Genomic DNA, 20,999 nt, shown 5'->3' on the forward strand with positions numbered 1-20,999 from the left:
ACCTGGAATTACATAGGTGGATTTTCTGGGAAAACGGACCTTTGATTAGTCATTTTGAAACTATGTGACTGATCTTTCACCCACTGAAGTTGACAGCAAGAGCCTCCTTTGATCCCATGGCACAAGATCAGGTCAGACAGAGCTCAGAGATCATCATGCCTGTCCACAAAGACGGACACAGCAGCTCAGCAGGAAGGAAGCGTGATTCTCCTGGAGTTCCTGCTTGTCACTTTGTCACAGTGTGTTATTGAAGACACTGGGGGGAGGGGGGGCGGGCGGGAAGCAGCAGGCCTGGGAGCTGAGACAGAGCAGGGTGTGATAGGTCTTTTTTATTTTTTCCCCTCTTAGCAGACTGAGATAAATGTAGCAATCCAAAAATGTGGAGGTGGGAAGGACGTGTGTGTGCATGTGCCTTTTATCAACTGGAGGATCATTGGATGTATCTGTTACCAAGGAGAAGCACACACTTGGTAACAGAAGAGAGCAACATATTTTTTTTTTGCATTCCTATATGATAATAATCACCAACCTTATCATTTTTCTCATGATGAAATTCACAGCCCTATATTAAATTCTACTCCGTGACAAATTTAGTGAAATGGAAAAAGAAAAAAACCAAGAAATATCCAAGAGTGCAGGAATGCAAGCTACCAAGATGCAACCTTAACAGCAGCACACTCCCAGTGCTGCTGGAGCTGGGGGAAATTGCACCGTACTTGGCCCCACTGGTCCAAGGAGCTTCCAGCAACAATAAGGCGTCCTGCTTTGGGTAGCCCTCTGTCAGGGATCTGATAAAACAGAGGCAGAATTCAGACAGTCCAAACAAGAGCAGCGCAGCTCCTCACCGGGGGGCCTAGCAGGCTTGCCCTTGCTCTGCTTCTTGCCCAGCCAAGCCCCTGCTACTCGTTATAACGTTGTGACAGATCCCGATGGATGGGCAAAAGCCTCCACCAAAAGGTTCCAGATAATAAACAAAAAGCAAAGGCCCTGCGCCGACTTTTCTTAACCAGCACACTTGAAAAAAAGCCATCCGGGGTGCACCTCGTATCTTTTGCCGTGCAGTGGCACCAACAACTCGTAACCGCCGAGCCGTGCCCCCCCCCCCTCCCCCCGCCGGCACACGCAGCATCGCCCACGGCCCCGCCGAGCGGGGAGTACCTGTGCCCACCTGCACGCCAAGCGTCGCGACTAGGCTGGCACGCAGCGACCGGCCCTCGGCAATACAGGTCTCACCATTACAAACACATCTCTGACGCAAAAAATAAGCAAACAAACAAGGAGGAAAAAATGAAGGGGGAAAATAACGGGCAGGTCAAGGCAACTGGAGTACTTCAGGAGGAAGAACCAGAATTACAGCCACGGAAATCTCCGCGGGCGAAGGGGAAGCGCCGCTCGCAGCCCGCAGCGTGCGGCAGAGCCGCCGGGAAGTTGGAAGAGGGGCGCCCCCCGTCCCGGCCCGTCCCCGCCGGGGGTCTCCCCCTCGCGGCCCGCGGGGCCCCAGCGCCCCCATCTCACCCGCCCCCCAACCCCGCGCCGGGGTGCCGGCAGCCACTCCAGGGGTGCGCGGCGGCCCCGGTCCGGGCGCGGTACCTTCTCTCCGGTGAGCACATGCAGCCCCTCCCGGACCTTGGCGAAGGACCCCTCGCCCAGCTTCCTGCCGATCAGGTAGTTGCCGACCCGCTTGGTGTGCTGGAAGTCGCGGAGCCGCTCCCGCGGCGCCGCCGCCGCCGCGCTCAGCCAGGCGGCCAGGAAACTGCCCTCCGCGCCCGCCGCCGCCTTCCGCGCCTCCCCGCCGCCGCCCGCCACCGCCGGCGGCTCGCTCAGGAGCCCGTCGCCCGCCGCCGCCGGCATGCCCGGCCCTGCCGCTGCCCCTGCCGCCGGCCCGCCGGGCGGTCACCGGGCGGGCAGCAAAGTTGCTCGGGGGAGCGCGCCGCCGGCCGGGCTGGGGCGGAGGGGCCGGGGGGCGGAGCGGGGCCGGCCGGGGGCCGGGGCCGGGGCTGGGGCCGGGGCTGGGGCGAGCCGGCGGCGCGGTGCCCCGGGCTGCCGCCCCTCATTGGATCCGGCACCTCCCCTCCTCCTCCGCCTCCCGCCGCCGCTGCTCTGCTCTGCTCCCGCCGGCAGCGGCTGCAGGCGTGAGGCTGCCGCGCCGAGCGGGGAGGAGGGACCGGCGGAGGGAGGGACCGGCGGAGGGAGGGGGAAAGGGCTCGTTCAGTTTGAATTTGCGGTAATTTAATCCGCTCGCTGGCGGCGGGAGCAGATGCCACCCGAGCCCGGCAGCCTGCGTGTTTTCAAATCCGGCCGCCCCCTCCCCCGGCACCCGAACCCGGGGGTGGCAGCGCATCCCTCCCTGGAATCCAAGCGGGGTCCCGGCTCCCGGGCAGCGCCGTGACTCCGCCTGCGTGCGGCTCGGCTTCACTCCTGCCCGGAGTATCTTTTGTGCCGCTTTTCCCCACAGTCCTTCCCCAGCACGCCCGAGCCTCAGCCCCGTGGGGGGAAAACGTGCTACCGCGACGCGATGGCGACCGCTCCGCGCCTCCTTCACCACCCGCTTCTCCATTTTATTCCTCCCGGAGCTCGGCTCTCTGCCGGCGGCCAACTCCTCCTGCTTTGCAGCTCGGAGTCCCTGGCTGAGCCCCCCCACACACAGTCTGCACCCCCCCAAATGCTCTCCGGGGCCCGGTGGCCCGGGAGAGGGGAGGTGACCTGGGTACCCATCCGCCGCAGGCTGCCTCCAGGGGACAGTCATTTCCCTGCCGATCTTCCCCCCTCGTGGAGAGGGAGCAGAAAGGTTATTGCCATTCTCGCTGCCCGGCCCCCTCCCACCTAGCTGGGGGCTGCGCTGGCGAGCAGGAGAGCGGGGAGAGGAGAGCCGGCAGAGCTACCCTGCCTTGAGCTTCCGACGGTCAGTGATGCCAGGAGCCTTCAGCTCATGCTGTGGAAGATGTAACACAACAGTTAATTCATTGAAAGGCCTCGGGTCATAAGGACTTTAACCTACAACCTGTCTTTACCATGGTATTCGGCAAGAAAGTAATCGAGGACCCCTATTTATCTCCAAGCTTAATCTATGTTTTCAAGTTTTGCCTGCGTAGTCACATTAGTTAATACTTTGAAAAAAAGAAATCACGCGCACCCTAACAGATGCGAGCTATGTCAGCAAACCCTCCCATAAAGATGCATTTGTACCTGATAAAAACCAGCTTAGAGCTTTGCTGCAATCACACTCCCGCCCCATGTGAAGCTGAGTTTCCCACTAGAGGGCTGGCTGGCACAACTCTCTGCTGCCACAGCTTTTTAAGCTCTTTCACTGCTTAAAAATGTCAAACCAATTCTACGCCACGCTGCTGCCCGTTAGCCTCTGCTTCTGTCTCAATTCCTATAACTTTTCTGGGAGAACTATACCCCTCTGGTCCCTTCCACTGGAGTGGTCTAACTGCATCGCTGATCAGATTTTGGCTGGCGCAGGTGCTGATGAGCCCTGTGCTCCTTCCACACCACCTTTCCTTGACGTTGCTGCTTTGGTAAAACTTACTAATTTAAGCCAGAGCAGAGCAACATCATGATTTTACTGTGCCAGTCATAACGGATAACGATCTGTAGTCTCCCCCATGTCGGTCCCAGCTTCCCATGCTGTAGTTAATCATATTAAAACATACCCAGGTCTGGATTTAGGCAGAAGGTGGGCAGCTGCCCAGGGAGGCTGGTAGTGAGGAGCTCCAGGCTGCCTGTGCTGGACAAGGAAACATGGCTGCCCAAGGAAAAGCTGGAAGACACGCCTGGATGCAGCTTCTGGCTAATCCTTATATGCAGCAGTGGGGAGCAGGGGAAAGGCGTAGCCCTGTTTCAACAGTGACAGCCTGCCCTTGGGCAGGGAGAGCTGCAAGGTAAAAAATGAGTTGGTTAGCAGCAGGAGGCCAGCTCACAGTTTAAATGGCAAGATGTGCTATGCAGCAAGAGATGCTCTGCATGCACAGGCTTGCATCCTCTGCTCCCTGGCTATGGAGCTTGTCTCAGCCACCCCACGCCAGCCAGCCTCAGCACCTGTAAGTAGGGATGCCTGAAAAAGGGATGCACATCACCATCACTTAATCCTTTCTGGCATAGAAGGGAGCTGAGACCACGTGCCTCTGTCTTCTGCTTCCCTGCTGGTGCCACCTGGGAAAGAGGGCAACCTCACAGACTACAAAACGAGCAGGACCCTTGCCTTGCCCAAAGGAACACGCTTTCAGACAGACAGGCAGAGGATGTGCCTCTGTTTGGGCTCACGGCTCCCACTCAGCTCACAGAAACATAGGTTTGGCCACTGTGATGATTAAACAGATGTTAATGGTACGATTTTCAGTCAAACACCTAAAAATCAGCCTCTTATAAAAATGAAACTGGCAACAAATAGCCATTGCAGCAAACATTAGGAGAGCTCTGAAAGAACCCACTGAACATTTTTTTTTTTTTAATTGACTCAACTTGAGGACTTAATGAGTTGACAGTATCCTTTTAAACAGGCGAGACTGCTGCTTTCTCACGATTCCTATCCTGTCCAGCTGTGCCCATCAGGGTGCAGTCTGGATGGAAGGGGGATCAAAGGCTGCATTCATTTCTGTCCATGTTTTAATTTAAATTTAACTCCAGTGTGCTTTATTTTGAGCTGCAGTCTTTTTAGGTAATGACATTTTCTGATTAACTGTTGAAATGACTAATGAATTAAAGGCAGTAGTCTGTCTTCAGGTTGCAAAAGCTGTAATAACAAACTGCTAAAAATAATTCAGAACTTGATTTAAACCTATGAAAGCAAAGAAATTCAGAGTTACCCCGATAGTATCGTCCTTTGTCACCTTCAGCATTTTAAAATATTGTAGTAAAATGTATTACTGGCTTGCTGAGTGGAAGGTTTGTGGCCACGAGGAAGACGGAGGCCCCTGGGCTCAATCCCCAGTGTCAAGGTCTACCTGGGCTGAATCCTTCAGGGGGTCAAAAACACAGCGAACAGACAAGTTCGCTGGCTACTCTGTCATGTCCAAGGAAGATATGGATGGGGACAGAACTGGAAAACATTGGTCCAGCAGCAGAACATGGCACTGCAAAGGAAACGTTTGTAACCGTGAGAGCCTGTTAGCAAAATGTTTCACCTTATTGGGCTGTTGCCTCTTCTGGTGCAGCTGGTGGTGGCAGATTTCCAAGCACTTCTCGTGGAAGCATGGGGCTGTCGCCTGGGATGCTCAAATTCTCCTTTACACCTCACCTGCATATGTAATTCAAATTAATTGCTCTCACTCATCCTTCTGAAGAGATGTGAGATCCTTGAGTGAAGGAACGATGAAATTTCATCTCTCTTCAGTGGTATGATGGTAAATGAAGCAGCAGGTAAACTCATAATAATGCTGCACAAGAGCAATGAGTACATTCTGTTCTGGTTAAATTAAAAGTGGGTAATTTACCGTTTACCTGCCATATCACCAGGCCTTTTGAAGTCAATGGTTAACTGCTGACTTCAGGTTGTAGAAGAAATCCTGACTTAGTACTGGTATCTTAAGTTAAAAAAAGAAAGTTATCCTATTACTTATGCTGTCTTTGGTATTTTGTTCTGCTTTAAAATAAGCAGGGGTTTTGCATTTTGGGGTTTGATTGGGTTTTCTTTGTAGTGTTTTGTAGTTTGTTTTGGTTTTTTGTGATGTTTGGGTTTCAGATACTACAGGGCTATTTATTTAAACCAGTTGGCTTTATTATTTTTTTTGAAATGACAATGTATTTGTGTTTGTTCTTAAAGAATTTATAAGACATGGGGTTTTACAGTGCTTAAACCCCTGAGTTCAGACTGACAAGAACCTGAGTTTACTGACACTTCCACAATAACAGATTATGTACCCTGTACAGCAAGGGTGCCCTTTCTCCCTTATACTGCAATACGCACAGCAGTGAAGACAACAACCCTTTCAGTGTAACAGTGATGTCCAGTATCAACTGGTGATGTTGACTTACGTGCCTACATATGGGTACTGGAGATACCATTCAGCTCATGGTGACAGTGGTATTTCTAAATCCACATAGTCTTGTAACCATAGAGAATGAATGTACTTCACCTTCCAATGGCTGCAGGAAGAGGACTTGTATAGTTCAGCTTTCAGAAGCTTAAAACTTGTATTTGAAAAATATTGAACAATTTTTGTCCTCAAAATTATTTAGAAAATATATATATATATATATGCAGAAGTACCTAAGTAAGAATTAAAACTACCTGATGACTGTTACACAGATATGTTGGCAATGGGGTTTTCTGTCACTGTCTCTCCGAGCACCAAAAGCCCTGCTGTTCCTGTGCTCCCACCAGAATCTCCAGTTTGCTCTCTGCCCTGCAGCTTCTGTAATATAGTTCTCTGCAGCCAATATATAAATCAAGAGTGTGTGATGACCTGGAGGTATCATAAACCAAATTGAATTTAATATCAAAGTAAATAACAGGAGGTTGCTGTATTGATGTTATTATTTTTCACATTTCATTAAGAAGTTCAATTTATGAACTTAAACTGCTGTGTAACCCTCCTTGCACCACATGATGTAATAAAATTTAGGACCTTGAATTTAAGTTTCATTTACATATGAGAGAACACAACAGTATTGTATAATTATGCCTATGTGAAATACTTGTATTCACAGAAGCCTTTAGACATCAGTGGTGGATGACATGTAAAGGAAAAGGAAGTCAGACATCTGTGAATCTCTGGAGTGTATCATGCAGAAAAAGGTGTGAGGTATTACGAATGCTGACAAAGCCCTCTCGGTGAACTTCTTGGGTCACTCCATGGTGTCATGATGGCACGCTGTTGTGCTCTAAAAGTGATTTAAATGCAAAGAGAATGAAGATGAGCATGTATTTGAAATAAAGTTTTATATTCAAGTAGGGACTGATGCTAGTCCAAACAATCCTGCTAATATCATACCAGATGATGTTCAAGCAGGTAACTGCCACAATGGAAAATCAGAATCAAGATGCCCTCAAGCCGTAAGACTGTACCTCCTTACACTTCTCCTTTTTCTTGGCAGTATGTCAGAAAACATCCCAGTACCAGCATATATATAATATAGGACTGGTGGTTTTCCCATTGTCACTGCAGACTGAGTGCCATCAGCCCATGTCTGCTGTGTGCTTGCAACTTTAGTAATCGGGGGTTTTTCAGCCAAAGAAAGCCAGCTATTTAAATGCTTTCTTGCAAGAGATGTTCCAAATATCTTGTTTACATCCATGCTAAAATGTGAACAAACCAGTGATTCACTCCTGAACTAAGACTTCCACGTTTTGTTTAAGCCTGAAAGAATTTTTGATGACTGAATGAATTGTTGGAAAGCAGAGTTTTACAGTGGTAAAGGTGCACATTATCACAAAACTATTGCAGATACATAATCTACACCTATGGGCTATAGGAGCATAACCACTTAGGGACAGGATCTGAAGGGCTCAGGTCAAACCGTTCACTGTCTTTGCTAGCTCTGCTTTAGCTCCGCTTTCCTCCACAGATAGGAGCAGCAAGGTGGGTGTCTACTGTCATCAGACAGATGTGCACAGGGACTAATTCGGTCGTGTTCCTTCCAGCTCCTACCTGCCAACTCATGCTCCTTCCTTAAGGTGTGTAAAGCCTGCTGCACAGTGGCGTACAGCAGGAGCAGCCACGCAGGGCACAGTCAGTAGCACTGTGTCAGACACCTGCTTATGGTTCAGCTCGGGCTGGCTTTAGCTTGAGTTATATGGATGTTACGTACAGCAGCTCCATACATCTCAGCTCTGGCCCAGGCTTCCTTGGTTCTTAATAGATGCAGAGTAACTACTCTCCATGCCATCAATAAACAGGTTCCCATGGGCTCATAGTATACTAGACATGTAGCCTGTTAGCTTGCGGAACACTTCACCTATGAAAAAAATAAAAGGAATGATGCATCTTCCCAACTGCATAATGTGGCAAGGAAAAACAACAAAAAAAGCTCAGCCAGCCATCATTTTGACTGTTGCACACAAATCCCATAAAACTGCTACTAATACAAATCTTGTTAGTATCTTTAATGTTAATTAGAATTTGAGTACACTTACACATTGAATCAGATTAAAAATCTTGAAATGAACACAGTCCCATACTAAGGTATGAAAATTCATCTTGGTGCTTTGCAACTGAAAACATGAATTTTCTAAGTGTCTTCCTTTTTATACAGATAGACTTGCTGCACGATTATTGCAAATCACATTTGCAAGTCATGTCTCTGTATGCAACTCCCCTAACTATTGAAACTACATAAAAAATTCAGAGTTGGGAAACTCAGTTATGAATTGTACAATTTTTTACAGGTGAATACTTTGGCATAGATTCACAACCTGACATAGTCCTGAAACATTTCTAAAGTGCTATTAGCTCAACAATAGATGAATTAAAATTTAAATTATTAATCCTGTTTGTGCGATTTTACCTAAATGGGACTCAGTATCTGAAATCTCTAAAAATTCATGGTTAGCATAAAAATCTATATAGGACTATTCTTAACTCACAAAAAGAAAGGGGTGCACAGCATTCTGCAAGCATGAAAATAAGTATAGGATCAACTCACAGTTTCTTTTTTGACATTCATGTTTTAATAGGACAGGTCATGCAAGTAAAAAGGCAAAGATCTGACTCTGACCCTTGCCTCCAGAGCTCTGCAAATGCTGAAAGGCTGAAACAGCGTAGAGAATGAGCGCTGGAAGCAGGAACAACATAAGGAAGGATGTGATGCTGCACAGGAAGCAGGCAGCCATGCCAAGCCATAGGTGTCTTGGAGGAATGCATTCGATTTCAAGTGGAAACAGATGATTATGCAGAGTCAGAGCTTTCCAGTTGGGACAGTATGATCCCTTTGTGATCAGGGTAATTTCTAACAAGTTTTTAACATCATTTGATTCCCACCAGACTTTATACCTATGGCAAAACCATGGCAAAAATGAGTTAATTAGCACCTGTTTTACCACCCTCCATTTAGTCCATACATATTTCAATCAACAGGTATTTCTTCTTGATGCCAGGCTTGCATTTTCCTTTACATGCTTAAAAGAAGGACTAACCGAACTGAATGCAAGAAGAAAGAAGGAAAAAAAAAAAAAAGAAAGAAAGAAATGTGCTTCTTTGTTACCTTTAAATTCTTTTAGTGATAAGAAGGGTTTTCTGTCACATGGGCTTCTTGTAATTAATGATTCAGTATTGGTCTAATCCTGAACATAAAACACGTGCCAGTCTGTTGTCATGGAGGTAGTTGTGATATGCTTTCTTTGCAGGATCAAGAATGGATGGCCTGGGAGAGATCACTTTCTCAATCAAGCATGAAGAACCCTCATAGCACAGGTACCAAAATCTGAGGAGTTTCTTTCAATAAATTTGCTTATTGTAAAATGCCTGTAAGGTAAAATGTTTTTGTTTAATTTCCCTGTAAAAGCCTGGACACATATACATTGTTTAAAACCACAGATACACACCAGGCTGGCCACTGTTCATCTCACAGAGTCCCACAGGACAAGTTAACTATAAGCCTCCCTGCCAGACCCTCAGGCAAAAATTTGAGAAAACAGATGGGCCCTGAAGGTCAATGGACGTCGGCTCTGCTAGGCCACTGGGAGAAGTAAATTCCTGAGCTGAGGATGTTTCACAAAGAAAGCAGAGCTTACACTCTCCAGATGTTCAGATTCAGGGTGTGTCAGCAAAAGCTCTCTGGCTGGTTTCAGCTGTCAAGATAGCACTTGGAGGAAAAGAGGAAATTTCTCAGGCAGCCTCAGTCTAAGCTACACTGTTTCACTGGTCCAAACTGGTGGTCTTGGATTCAAGCATCAGAATCAACCCAAGAACCAATGCCTGGAAACATGGGACTGCGTATTTCATAAGGAACCTCCCTCTTGATAGTGCACCTCATACGGTATTCTTGTGTAATTATTTTGTCATTCACCTGAAAGTTTCCTGCAGTATGATTTTTTTTTTTTTTAATATTTTTTTTTTTGTCAATCATACTGTTCTAGTTTTCTTTGCAAAAGCTTGGGGACACACTGTGCAAATCCTTCCTTCAGAAGCTTGTGGACTAAAACATGGGTAGGATGCACACAACCGAATCTCTCAGTGCTGCACGGTTCCCTTTCTGCACAGCTACACAACACCCTCAAATCCCGGCTTTTGGCTTGGGTGCCCTCAGCGAGCAGCAGCTCCTCCTGAAGCCACCCCTGACTCTGTCACAGAGAACTTGGCCAAAACCAGCCTATCTGGAACGATGCTCACTGCATACTCAAAGGGATATTTGCTCCCATTTATTTTCTGGTTTTCTCCGGGTTATTTTTTCATTCTTGCTCATTTTTCAGTCTCAGAAGCCCGAATCCTCACACATTGGTTCAGACAAAGAACACAAAACAGTAGGACTGTGGGACTCTGGGACTACTGACAGTTTACATCATTGCTCCAACTTCCCTCAAAAGAAAGAAAAAAAAATGTTGGTGAAAATCTTTTCTACAGGATTTTGTTGCTCTTTCTCTTAATGGTGTCCTCAGATACCACTTTGGCTGCTGCTGCAGCCACTCAGGCGCTGGTCCCACTGATGCCAGGGGAGGATTTGCTTCCAGTGCTTAGGGAGAGGATAGCAGCTGGCCAGTGTCAGCAGAAGGAAAGTTGCACAGACTGCTAAAGTGGCTGGCAAACTGCCAAGCTCGACAGAAAACAGCAGTTTCTTCAACAGTGGCCTGCCTGGCAGCCACAACCGCAGCCGGTTCAGCAGGACACTGTGCTCAGCAGCTGCCACTGCACAGTGCTCCTCCCTGCTGCAACTACCGGGTCTGGATAAATTGTCCAAAACACCCTAGATCTGGCAGCATCACCAGATGCATCATTTCAAACCCCTCAACAATGGGCAGCTGGCTCCACCACCAGACAGGGGGTACCCAAAACATCTTCACAGTCCTGGGCACCCCTGCTGCAATCTTGGATTCCAGAACTGCCAAGTGTACTGAGGTAAAACTCCCGAACCTCAAGTGTACAGAGATAACGGTTTTGGAGAAGGTTTTGTTTTGCTGCAGCCTTACCTCCACATGAAAATCCTGAAGCTGCAGACTAAAACCAGCCTCCCAGCACCACCAGGAGGGGCTGGCTGTTGGACTCCCACCCAGTTCCTCAGCCAGCTCTCCTGCAGAGCTGGTGCTAAGGAGGCCCTCATTCAGTAATGGCAAGCCAAGCATCTAAAAATCATTCTTCACACCTCCAAAAATCACAAAGCTGGCTTGAAAGAAGTCTTAGCTCTTTTTGTCTTTCCCTTCTGGTTTATGTGTTTGGGGATCTTTTTGGGGTTTTTGTTTGCTTGGGATTTTTAGGTTAGTGTTCTACAGGTCATTTAGTCTAGCTCTGAGCATATATGATCTCTCAAGCCTGCCTTTACACAGGTAATCCATGCCCAAACGAACACTCTTGTTGAAAAAAATCAGACCACTTCTAGTGAGGAAGTTTTAAAAATTAAGCCCTAAATACATATGGAATGACCAAACCAATTTTGGGTGTAGAAAGTGCTGCTTAGAAATTTTCTGCACAGAGGTTCCAGTCAACTCATCCTTGTAAATCCTTCAGTGGAAAACTGGAAGCCGGTTACTGCTGGGTCCAAATAAAGCTTTTACATTTTTTCTAGAGAAATGGGAGGGGCGGGGGGGGAGCCACAGAGGAAAAAAAAATAGTTCTGGGTTTGAATATTTACATGATTACAGAATCACTTAAAGATGCAAATAGATCAGGATATCAGGTTGATTATTACAAAACCCAGTAGGTTTTTCATTTCTGCACCTGTTTCTATAGCAAACACATAATTTCTCCCTTGAATCAGCACTGATATATCCACCTGGCTGATGAATGCTAAATATCATGACATATTTGGCAGGGAAGAGGAATTACTCATGAAAACTTTGGCTTTGATTACACCTTCAGACCCTGCTACTTGCTGTCTGCTCTCAACTTAAATGGCCAAAAGAGATAATGTGACTCAGGCACTGGGTGGGTATTTCTACCTATCAAAAATAACACCTTAGCTCATTTAAAACATGGCCCATAAATGCATACACAGGGGTAGTAGGGGGAGAGTAAAGAAAAAAGCTGCTAAATGATCAGAATATTCTGCATTTCTGTAATCCCATCTGGAAAACTGCACCTGGTTCTGCTCTCCACAATTCAAGGACTAAGCTTGTAAACTAAAGAAAATTCAGAAAAGAGCTATGGGAGTGAAGACCGACCTAAATAATACACTTTACATTGGAAGAACTTGGTCCTTTTGAGCCTAACAAAGGGAGGGGGTGATTGCTCATAGTCTGCATGTCTAAGTATGAACACAGACTCAGAGACAAAGCTATAATGAGATCCAGTGGTTGGGAGCTGAATCTAGACAAATTCAAGCTATAAAATAAGATACATATTTTTAACAGTGATAGTAATTAACCACCACAGCAACCCAGTGAGGCATTATGACAGTGTCTCCTTCTTTGGAATTCTTTAAATCAAAATCAGATGTTTTTCTAAAAGACATTGTATTTCAAACAGGAAGAAGCCTGATGCTGTGTGTCAAACAGGAAGGCAGGCTAGAGCATCACAGTAGCCCATCTGGCATTATGAACCATAAATTACAATTATTCTTTTGCAATGAACCAGATTCTCCCCTGAGAATTGACAGAAAGTTTTTTCATCAGAATTGGAAGTGATGTTGTTGGAACAGGGAGAGTGGAAAGGTGAAGCAGAGTATCATTTATAGGAAGAGACATTATTCCATCAACTGATACAGTTTCATCAGCCTTCACTAGCTTCACTGGAGCTATATCCATTCATCTAATATTCCAGCTATATCCATTCATCTAACAAAATATTTTATCTCCTGACAAACTCAGCTTCACTTATTGTGGAAGATGACTGAAGGACTAGTCACAAGCTTGCAATTAGGAAACGCAAAGGGAGAGAGAAGCAGACTTAGAATGAAGGTGAGAAGAAGCTGCAAAATATGGAAGGGTGAAGGACAAATGGGACAAAGTTGTATTTGTGATGAATCCAGGGATATATTTAAATACCTGGTAATATTAGGTACACAGTCAAAATGCAGAAATTCTTGCTTTACTCATTACAAAGGTGCTGAGCTCCTAAGCGCGTGTGCAGTTTGGCAGAAAACACTAGAAAAGTGACAACGGTTCAATTGCTTCATCTACCTTTCAATTAGGGATATCCATCATATGGAAAATAAGAGATTTGACCTCTGATGACCTTGTGTTCTTCTTCACTATTATATATATTTTGTATGGCATCGGGAAGGGCCTGGCAAATCAGCTGCTTGCCCTCTTGGTCAAGTAATTGAAATTTCACAGATCCTTAGATGCAGTGTTTTCTGTAAAACCATCAGAGCATGGAAACGTGTTAGCTGAATGGGCAAAGAGACAAACGACTTACAAAGAGAAAACTACAGGTGGCTCCATACAACATAAAGCACATCCTATTTTCCCAAGGCAGACCTTTCCCCTACCTGGATTACATTGTGTGAAATGCCTAACGCTTCAGAACAGAGACAATCGCAGCTTAAAGTTGCTGTTCTGGTATGAGCCATCTGTAACAAGTCTGATTTTGCAGGAAAGTTCAATTGCAGAATCCAAGGTGCTTCCAGCTGCTTGCTGGCCCCTGAAGGACCAGAGATGGAGCAGGAAAAGCAAGTGTGATACGTGCCCAGTCACACTTAACCATCATCAGCTTGCTTCTGATGCCAATAATCCTGCAAGCCCCTCAAATAAACAGCAAAATATTTTACTATGCCAGACAGTCAAAGTGGGTATAAAAACCAATCAACTGACAGTGACAATTATATAGCAAGATTACAATGAAATACCTTGTTATTAAGTGTATTGCAGCATTCTGAATCACTTAAAGTTACAAGTACTCCTTCAGTCTGTTCCCTAAAATACAGTAACATAGGATAAGAAATAAGACTTATAAAAAAAGTAGATCTTTATCTTGAAACAGATAGAATAAGTAGTTTTAAGTGCAGCAAAGCTATACATAAATATACATAAAGCATAATATTCAGAATTAGTCCGTTCTTACAAAAGTTTATTTTTAGAAGTAACCCTGGTGATATAACAGGATGATTATTACATATAAGCATTACTACTTGAGGGAGTTAAAGGTTTGGACTCTCAATAGCCAAGGTTTTATCCAATCAATTAATCAATAATGACATATACCTGTGACCAGATTAAAGCCTCATTTCCCCAAAACACAAAAACATGTACAAAAAGCATAATTACATGACCTTCATTTTCTTAGTATTCTAAGTAGCAGAATGATAGCAAACCTCAGGGTCATTCAAAGCACAGTACACGTATCTTCACAGTCCATGCCAAATGTATCTCATTTCCAGCTGGTTGAATTCCAAATACTGTAATACCAAAAATACAGAACAGTTCTAAGAATCTTTCCAAAATGTCATAAATAACTACTTCTGAAATATGTCCCAATCACTAATTTGATTAAAATATCTAAATAAAAATCTTATTTAGAAGTACATGTATTCAACATTAATATACTTCCAACTATACCTGTATGATTATGACAAGATATTTTTTCCTAGAATCCACTATAAACTTTCCTATATTTTTACAACATCTCATATTTTTGGATATAGATTAATTACAGGAAAACAGAATAAAGTAATGAATATATTGGAAAAGACCTTTGCAATGTATATTTCTCATCACACAAAAATCCCCAGGCACATAAGCGTTAGGAAAATTAAACACATGCATACACACGTGCAGGACAAGGATCGCTCTAACGAAGGCACTATGGCTTCAGCCAACTTATCACCAGAGACCTTGCAAATACTTTAAAATTAGAAGACAGTTATAAAGTTATTCTGGTTTAACTTTAGGATAACACGTTTTACATATCATGCTTCCATTTACATACGTACTTACATGATATGTCAACAGAAAACAATGCACTGATCTCAAATAAATAATTCACTTCAGCTAATATATTAAGAATGCTCCTTACAGAAACCCCTTAGTTGTACTCAAGAGTACAAATGGCACCTCTAGAAGTACAAAGAATATGAAGAATGGCCTGAAAAAACATGCCACACACCAGAGCCTTCTTGGAAATGCCAGCCAAGGTGCTTTGCTCAAGGAGATAGATGTGTGGCAGTGCTGAGGAGGGAAGGTAGCTGGCCCACGGGGCACTCAGCAGTGCCTGTCGCTACAATGCCAACCACTGCTTTCCAACAACACTGTTCTGGTTTGGGAAAAACCAACAAACAAAAAAAAAGGAGGAAAAAAACCAAACAAAAAATCCCTCTCTATGAAAGAGACTTTTCAAAGGCAGGTACAGCCATCAGGTACTGAACTGCCACTGGCAGTCAACAGAAATCAACAGCCTAAGTGCTACTTCGGCCTCTGAAAATCCACCCCGAGGACTATGCCACCACCAAAAGGATGGCCAGAGGGTCTAACCTTTACCCAGAAAGGTTTCTCGACACGCCACAAAAGCACACTTAGATTTCACAAGCGTTTGAATTGCTCATCTACTGTCCCAAAGACTTCTTATTTGATGTAGCCTTCTAACTTTCAGTTGCATATAATGGATTGCCACACAAATCTTAGACCGTGCTCTTATTTTCTGTCCTTGAGCATTTTCATGTTTTCACCCAGGACAACCCTCATGGCACTTACATCCTGCTTCTGTCAATATTCACTTCTTACATGCTACCCAGTATCAAACAACATACAGTAACTCACTTCAAGCAATATCAGAGGCAAGAGGTAGGCAGGAAGGAGAAGGCTGGTTGTGAATGGCTCCATCACCAACCACAGCTAGCACTAATTCCTGCATATTAATATATCATCCATAGGAAGGGTCATGCAAATTGCTGCTGGTGGTTGGTCGCATAGCAACAGTGGAGCAAGTGCAGAAACCCAAATATCACCAGACTAGAGTGCCACAGCAAGCTCTCAGGAGGCAAGAGAGTACAAATACATAACCAGGCTACAGAAGCTAACATAGAGAAACACTCCTCTTTAACAGGAAATTAAAAATTAAAATCCTGAAAAACCCAAAGGACTTTCCCACTTCCACTAAACATGGGAAGGTTTGGGGCTAAACATTGCGTGCACCCACAACCATGGCATGAGTTGGGCTGCACCCAGCCAGGAACCACAAGTGTTGCTTCCCAGAACCAGTCCTGTTTATCAACAACTTGAACAAGGGGACCAAGTGCACCCTCAGTAGTCTGAAGTTTGCAGATGACACAGAGTTGGGCAGGAGTGTTGATCTGCTTGAAGGTCAGAAGGCTCTGCAGAGGGGTCTGGACAGGCTGGGTCAGTGGGCCAAGGCCAACTGTATGAAGGTCAAGAAGAAGTGCCGGGTCCTGCCCCTGGATCACAGCAGCCCCACGCAGCGCTACAGGCCTGGGGCAGAGCGGCTGGGAAGCTGCCTGGAGAAAAGGCCCTGGGGGTGCTGGTCGACAGCCAGCTGGACATGAGCCAGCAGTGTGCCCAGGTGGCCCAGAAGGCCAACAGCATCCTGGCTTGTACCCAAACAGCGTGGCCAGCAGGACGAGGGCAGTGACCATCCCCCTGCACTGGGCACCAGTGAGGCCGCAGCTGGAATGCCGTGTGCAGTGTCGGGCCCCTCACTGCAGGAAAGACACTGAGGGGCTGGAGCGTGTCCAGAGACGGGCAACGGGGCTGGGGAAGGGTCTGGAGCACAAGGCTTATGAGGAGCGGCTGAGGGAGCTGGGGTGGTTCAGCCTGGAGAGGAGGATGCTCAGGGGAGACCTTATCGCTCTCTACAACTACCTGACAGGAGGTTATGGTGAGGTGGGTGTTGGTCTCTTCTCCCAAGTACCGAGGGATAGGGCAAGAGGAAATGGCCTCAGGTTGTGCCAGGGGAGGTTTAGATTGGTTGTTAGGAAAAATTGCTTCACTGAAAGTGTGGTCAAGCATTGAAATAGTCTGCCCAGGGAAGTGGTTGAGTCACCATCCCTGGAGGTATTTAAGAGACATGTAGATGTGGTGCTTAGGGATGGAGTTTAGCAGCAGACTTGGCAGTGCTAGGTTAATGGCTGGACTCATATCTTCAAGACTTTTTCAACCCAAATGAAACTATGATGGAGGGACCCTGCAGCTGCTCTCCCGCTTCCATACTGCATGTGGAGCTGCAGGTGATACTAGCATGTGGATGGCACTGGGACATCTGACAAGGGTCCCTCCTCTGGGTGCCCATCATGCTTCCCCCATACACAGACCTGGGCACAGACACTGGACATAACGTGGCTATCCAGTTCCTGTGGACTTCTGTAGGACACAGGCTTCTGAGTGCTTTCATGGATTCGGCAAATGCCTTTGCATTTCTAAGTGTCTGCTGGTTTTGGTGAGAGCTTTGAGACTGCCCTCCAAAATCAAGTCTGCCATCCCTGTGGACAGCAAACAACACTAAAGGGCATTCTCCAGATTTTTTAGCACCCTGCAGGCATTATCATGCTTGACAGCTTAACATGCTACCACTCGGGCCTGGGATGGCTGCCTGTAGTACCGCCACAAAGTAACCAAGGCTCACCCTATGTTAACAGTAGGATTTCAAGAGTGCTCTTCAACTATTTTAGGAGCTTCAGCACCCAACAAACCACCTTCCTAACTAGAATCTTCTGGTTGTCTCAGCAAAGCACGTAAACTGAATTTCTTCCTCAGCCATGGTGATAGGACACCTAGGTATGCTCTGTGTCATGCTGGAAGGAATTTACGCCACCACCAAACAGTCTACTGCTCTTCTGCAGAAAAACACAGGGCTTCTACCTGCAGACCTGATTGATGAGCATCCTGCACGCATGAGTGCTAACTCCACATGCAAACAATGGGATTTTTTGTGTAACTTACACCAACCTACATATGTCACTGACTATGGCTGTTGGTATAATGAACTGACATGTCATCAAAACCCTGGAAGACCCTGATAAAAGATTTATTCAAAAAGCAGGGCTAGAAGGAGGCTGGATCCTGACCCCATGAGAACGCCACAGGCATGAATCCAGGGATTTTAGGCAGCACTACCGCATGGCACAGCAGGCCAGACAAACCACTCTGGTTTCTGCTCCAGTTTAGATGGTCCCCATGATCTGCACAAAACTATGCTGACAGCCTTGGGAAACTGCCTAGATGCATGGCAGCTACCTTATAACCTCCCCCCGCAACCTCTTACATGTAAGTTCAGAGCTCCATCCCTTCAAACCTGGCTACACAGAAAAGCTGTATTGTTTTAATAAGACTAGCTTAGAGCAATGTCCCTAATGTTTGACAAAGTTATACTGGGATAAAAAGGCTCATGTTGGGATGGCTTATCACAAAAGGGTATGATAAGAAAGTTCTGTTGGAGAACAGTACAACTCAGTCTCCATGAGGGATATAAATATCATAACTTGGTGAGGAAGAGCAAGTAGAAGTACAAAAAAACAGGTGATAAAGCTATTTCAGTGGAAAATAAACTTTAGACCGGGCCTTAATGTGTAGCACAAAACCTCAGCTGGAACAGAAAAAAGTGCTAGAAACTGCTTTTAGATTATTCTCCTTGAAAAAAACCAAAACATTCAACATACAGGATTTTTGTTTGATGATTGCCTTCTGAATTCAGGGGCATATCAGATCCTTATTCCTGAATAAAGAAATAAAGAGTTTCTATATGGAGTAACAAGTTCCTGAACTTTGTTCTGGAATCTGTGCCCCTCATGCGCTATGAGATCAAAGTGATCTTTTATCCTGTGAGTTATTTGCCCAAGATATTTACTGTCATTCCACACACAGGTTCAGCTAAATGTACCAGCCTCACTCACCCCTCCTTAGTGTGTACATAAGTGCCATCTTCTGGCCAGTGGCTGTAAGAGAAGTAGTAAAGAAAAAACCAACCCAGAACATAACCAGTTTTAAACCTAAGCAGTAAAGCCTGTGAAGAATTACTTGCTCTAGAAATAGTAGTGGACAAAGAACAAGCGCCTAGATTTAATGTGAAGGAATTTCATCTGGAAGGTGACAGCTTCCTACTAAAGTTCAGACCTGTCACATTTGCAAACATCCTTCTAATGTTGGTAGAGTGGGGAAGAATAGACACAAGGCTCTGCTTTTAGGTGCATCTTAGCCAAATAATGTCATTTGCCTTGGAAGCAGTTGTAGCCAGTGGCTCAGCAAGTTGTCTTTATTTTGTATTCCCAAAATCAACACACTGAAACCTGAAGTGCTAAATAGATGCCACAAACAAGAATCATGCCACTGGTACTTCTCAACAGTACCAAGGAAAAGTGTTCAAATTTCTCTTAGGGCACTTCAGAGAACCTTGCATTTGCTACCCCTGTACTGTGTTGTTGGGCTGCAGCAGCACCACAGAACCCCATTGAAAATACACACCCAAATCAAGAGAATCTCAGCGATCTGTCCACACTGACACATCTATTTATTGCCGTATTTTACAAACTTAGGCCCAAGAATTGTTGTCTCTTGTATAAGATTCTCCTTCCTCAAGTATAATCTGACTATAATTTTTTACCAGTACATTGCAAAACCAAAAATGCCTTAGTTACATACTCCTTCTTAATCTTAAATACTTCATTGTTATATCCCATAGTAAATTAAGTACCACTGCTAGTACCCAGAATTTTTGCATCCCATTGCATCCCATGACACTTAGCTGCCTTAAAATCCCATCTTCTGAAGTAGTGACTACATAAATATCTTTATGTTTAAAAAAAAAACAACACTTTTTCATCAGCATGAGGAAGAAAAACCAAAAAAGCCAACTTCCAAAAGCTAGAAAGCAAATAATTACAAAACACGTATCTATTGTTCTTGATTACTTTTTGAGTACCAATCATTATGGGGAAAGAAAAAAGGACTGAGCATGTTTTTGAATATCTAACAAAGACAACATAAAATAAGGCACTTGAACACAGGTTCAACAGAATGGGTTACTGCAAACACAGATTAAACAATATACTGCAAACTGATTACAAACAAACAGAAATCACTTTAAAATCCAGAACCCCTTTTGCCCTAACTTATATGGGGAGGGAAGGAGAGAATCTAAAAGGAACAATAGGGAAGTATTTATTGTTTCTAAGATGTTTGGCACAAACTCAAATTTTGAGACCTAAAGTGAGATTGATGAGTTTTGTGATAACCATGAAGGACAAAGCTCCCAATGCTTCTGACCTACTGATGCCAGAGGGAGCTTGAGTACAGAGCAAAGGAACAGAGACCTGCAAAAACATTTCACCAAAACCCACTGAAGCATGGGAGCTTTACCTCAGTGAAATTAAGTAAGGACGTCAGGGTTTGATCCTACTTCGAATTGATTTTGCAAAATAACTGTCAGTGCTGGAAGAGGTGAATATTCCCAGGCTTTACTCACAAGAAATCAGTAAGCTGGTTTCATAAAGACAGCACTTTGTTTCTGTTGATTGCGTAATCTCATTCTTCTTCTCCTAAATAAACAAGCAAACACAGAAAACAAGAAACATTATTCCTATCCAGTTAGACACAAACAGGTTTTTTGCTTCCTCTGTAAGTGAGGTGAGAAGAGGTTTCACTGAACCCCAAAATCAAACACCTTGTTTTAAAATACCTAAAAAGAAATGGAATAAAGAACTAGGATCACAGCTACCAGAAAGATACAGAGGTTGTACAAGTGGTGAACAGTTTCATATTTCTAAGATGTTTACTGCTACTGGCTTACACACATGCCTAGAAATTGCCTCATACTCAGAATGGAATGGTGGCTGCCTCAGAATTGCAGGCTTTTTCAAAAAAGTCACTAAAAAGCACCATTTGTGACTACTAATTTTAAAAGTTTGTTTCCTATTGTGCAGGTTTTCTAAAGCACTGAATTTTAATGTGATGATGTGAACACATTCATTACAGTTGTTCTTATAAACCCCATAATGTGCTAGAAAGATTATTAACCATCATATAT

General features: G+C 44.9%; 1 protein-coding gene across 2 annotated transcripts in view; it reads right to left on the bottom strand.

Moving 5' to 3' along the window:
* The window catches only part of HUNK (hormonally up-regulated Neu-associated kinase), a 77,587-nt gene extending 56,982 nt beyond the window's left edge, over window positions 1–20,605 (bottom strand). For both annotated transcript variants that reach the window (XM_080376351.1, XM_080376350.1), the window contains exon 1: window positions 1,591–20,605. In XM_080376351.1, coding sequence (XP_080232477.1) covers window positions 1,591–1,851 — 261 coding nt within the window. In that variant the 5' untranslated portion in view covers window positions 1,852–20,605. The remainder of the gene's footprint in view (window positions 1–1,590) is intronic.
* Window positions 20,606–20,999: the final 394 nt, after the last annotated feature.

Source organism: Falco punctatus, assembly GCF_963210335.1.
Source record: "Falco punctatus genome assembly, chromosome: 2".
In the NCBI taxonomy this organism is placed as follows: domain Eukaryota; kingdom Metazoa; phylum Chordata; class Aves; order Falconiformes; family Falconidae; genus Falco; species Falco punctatus.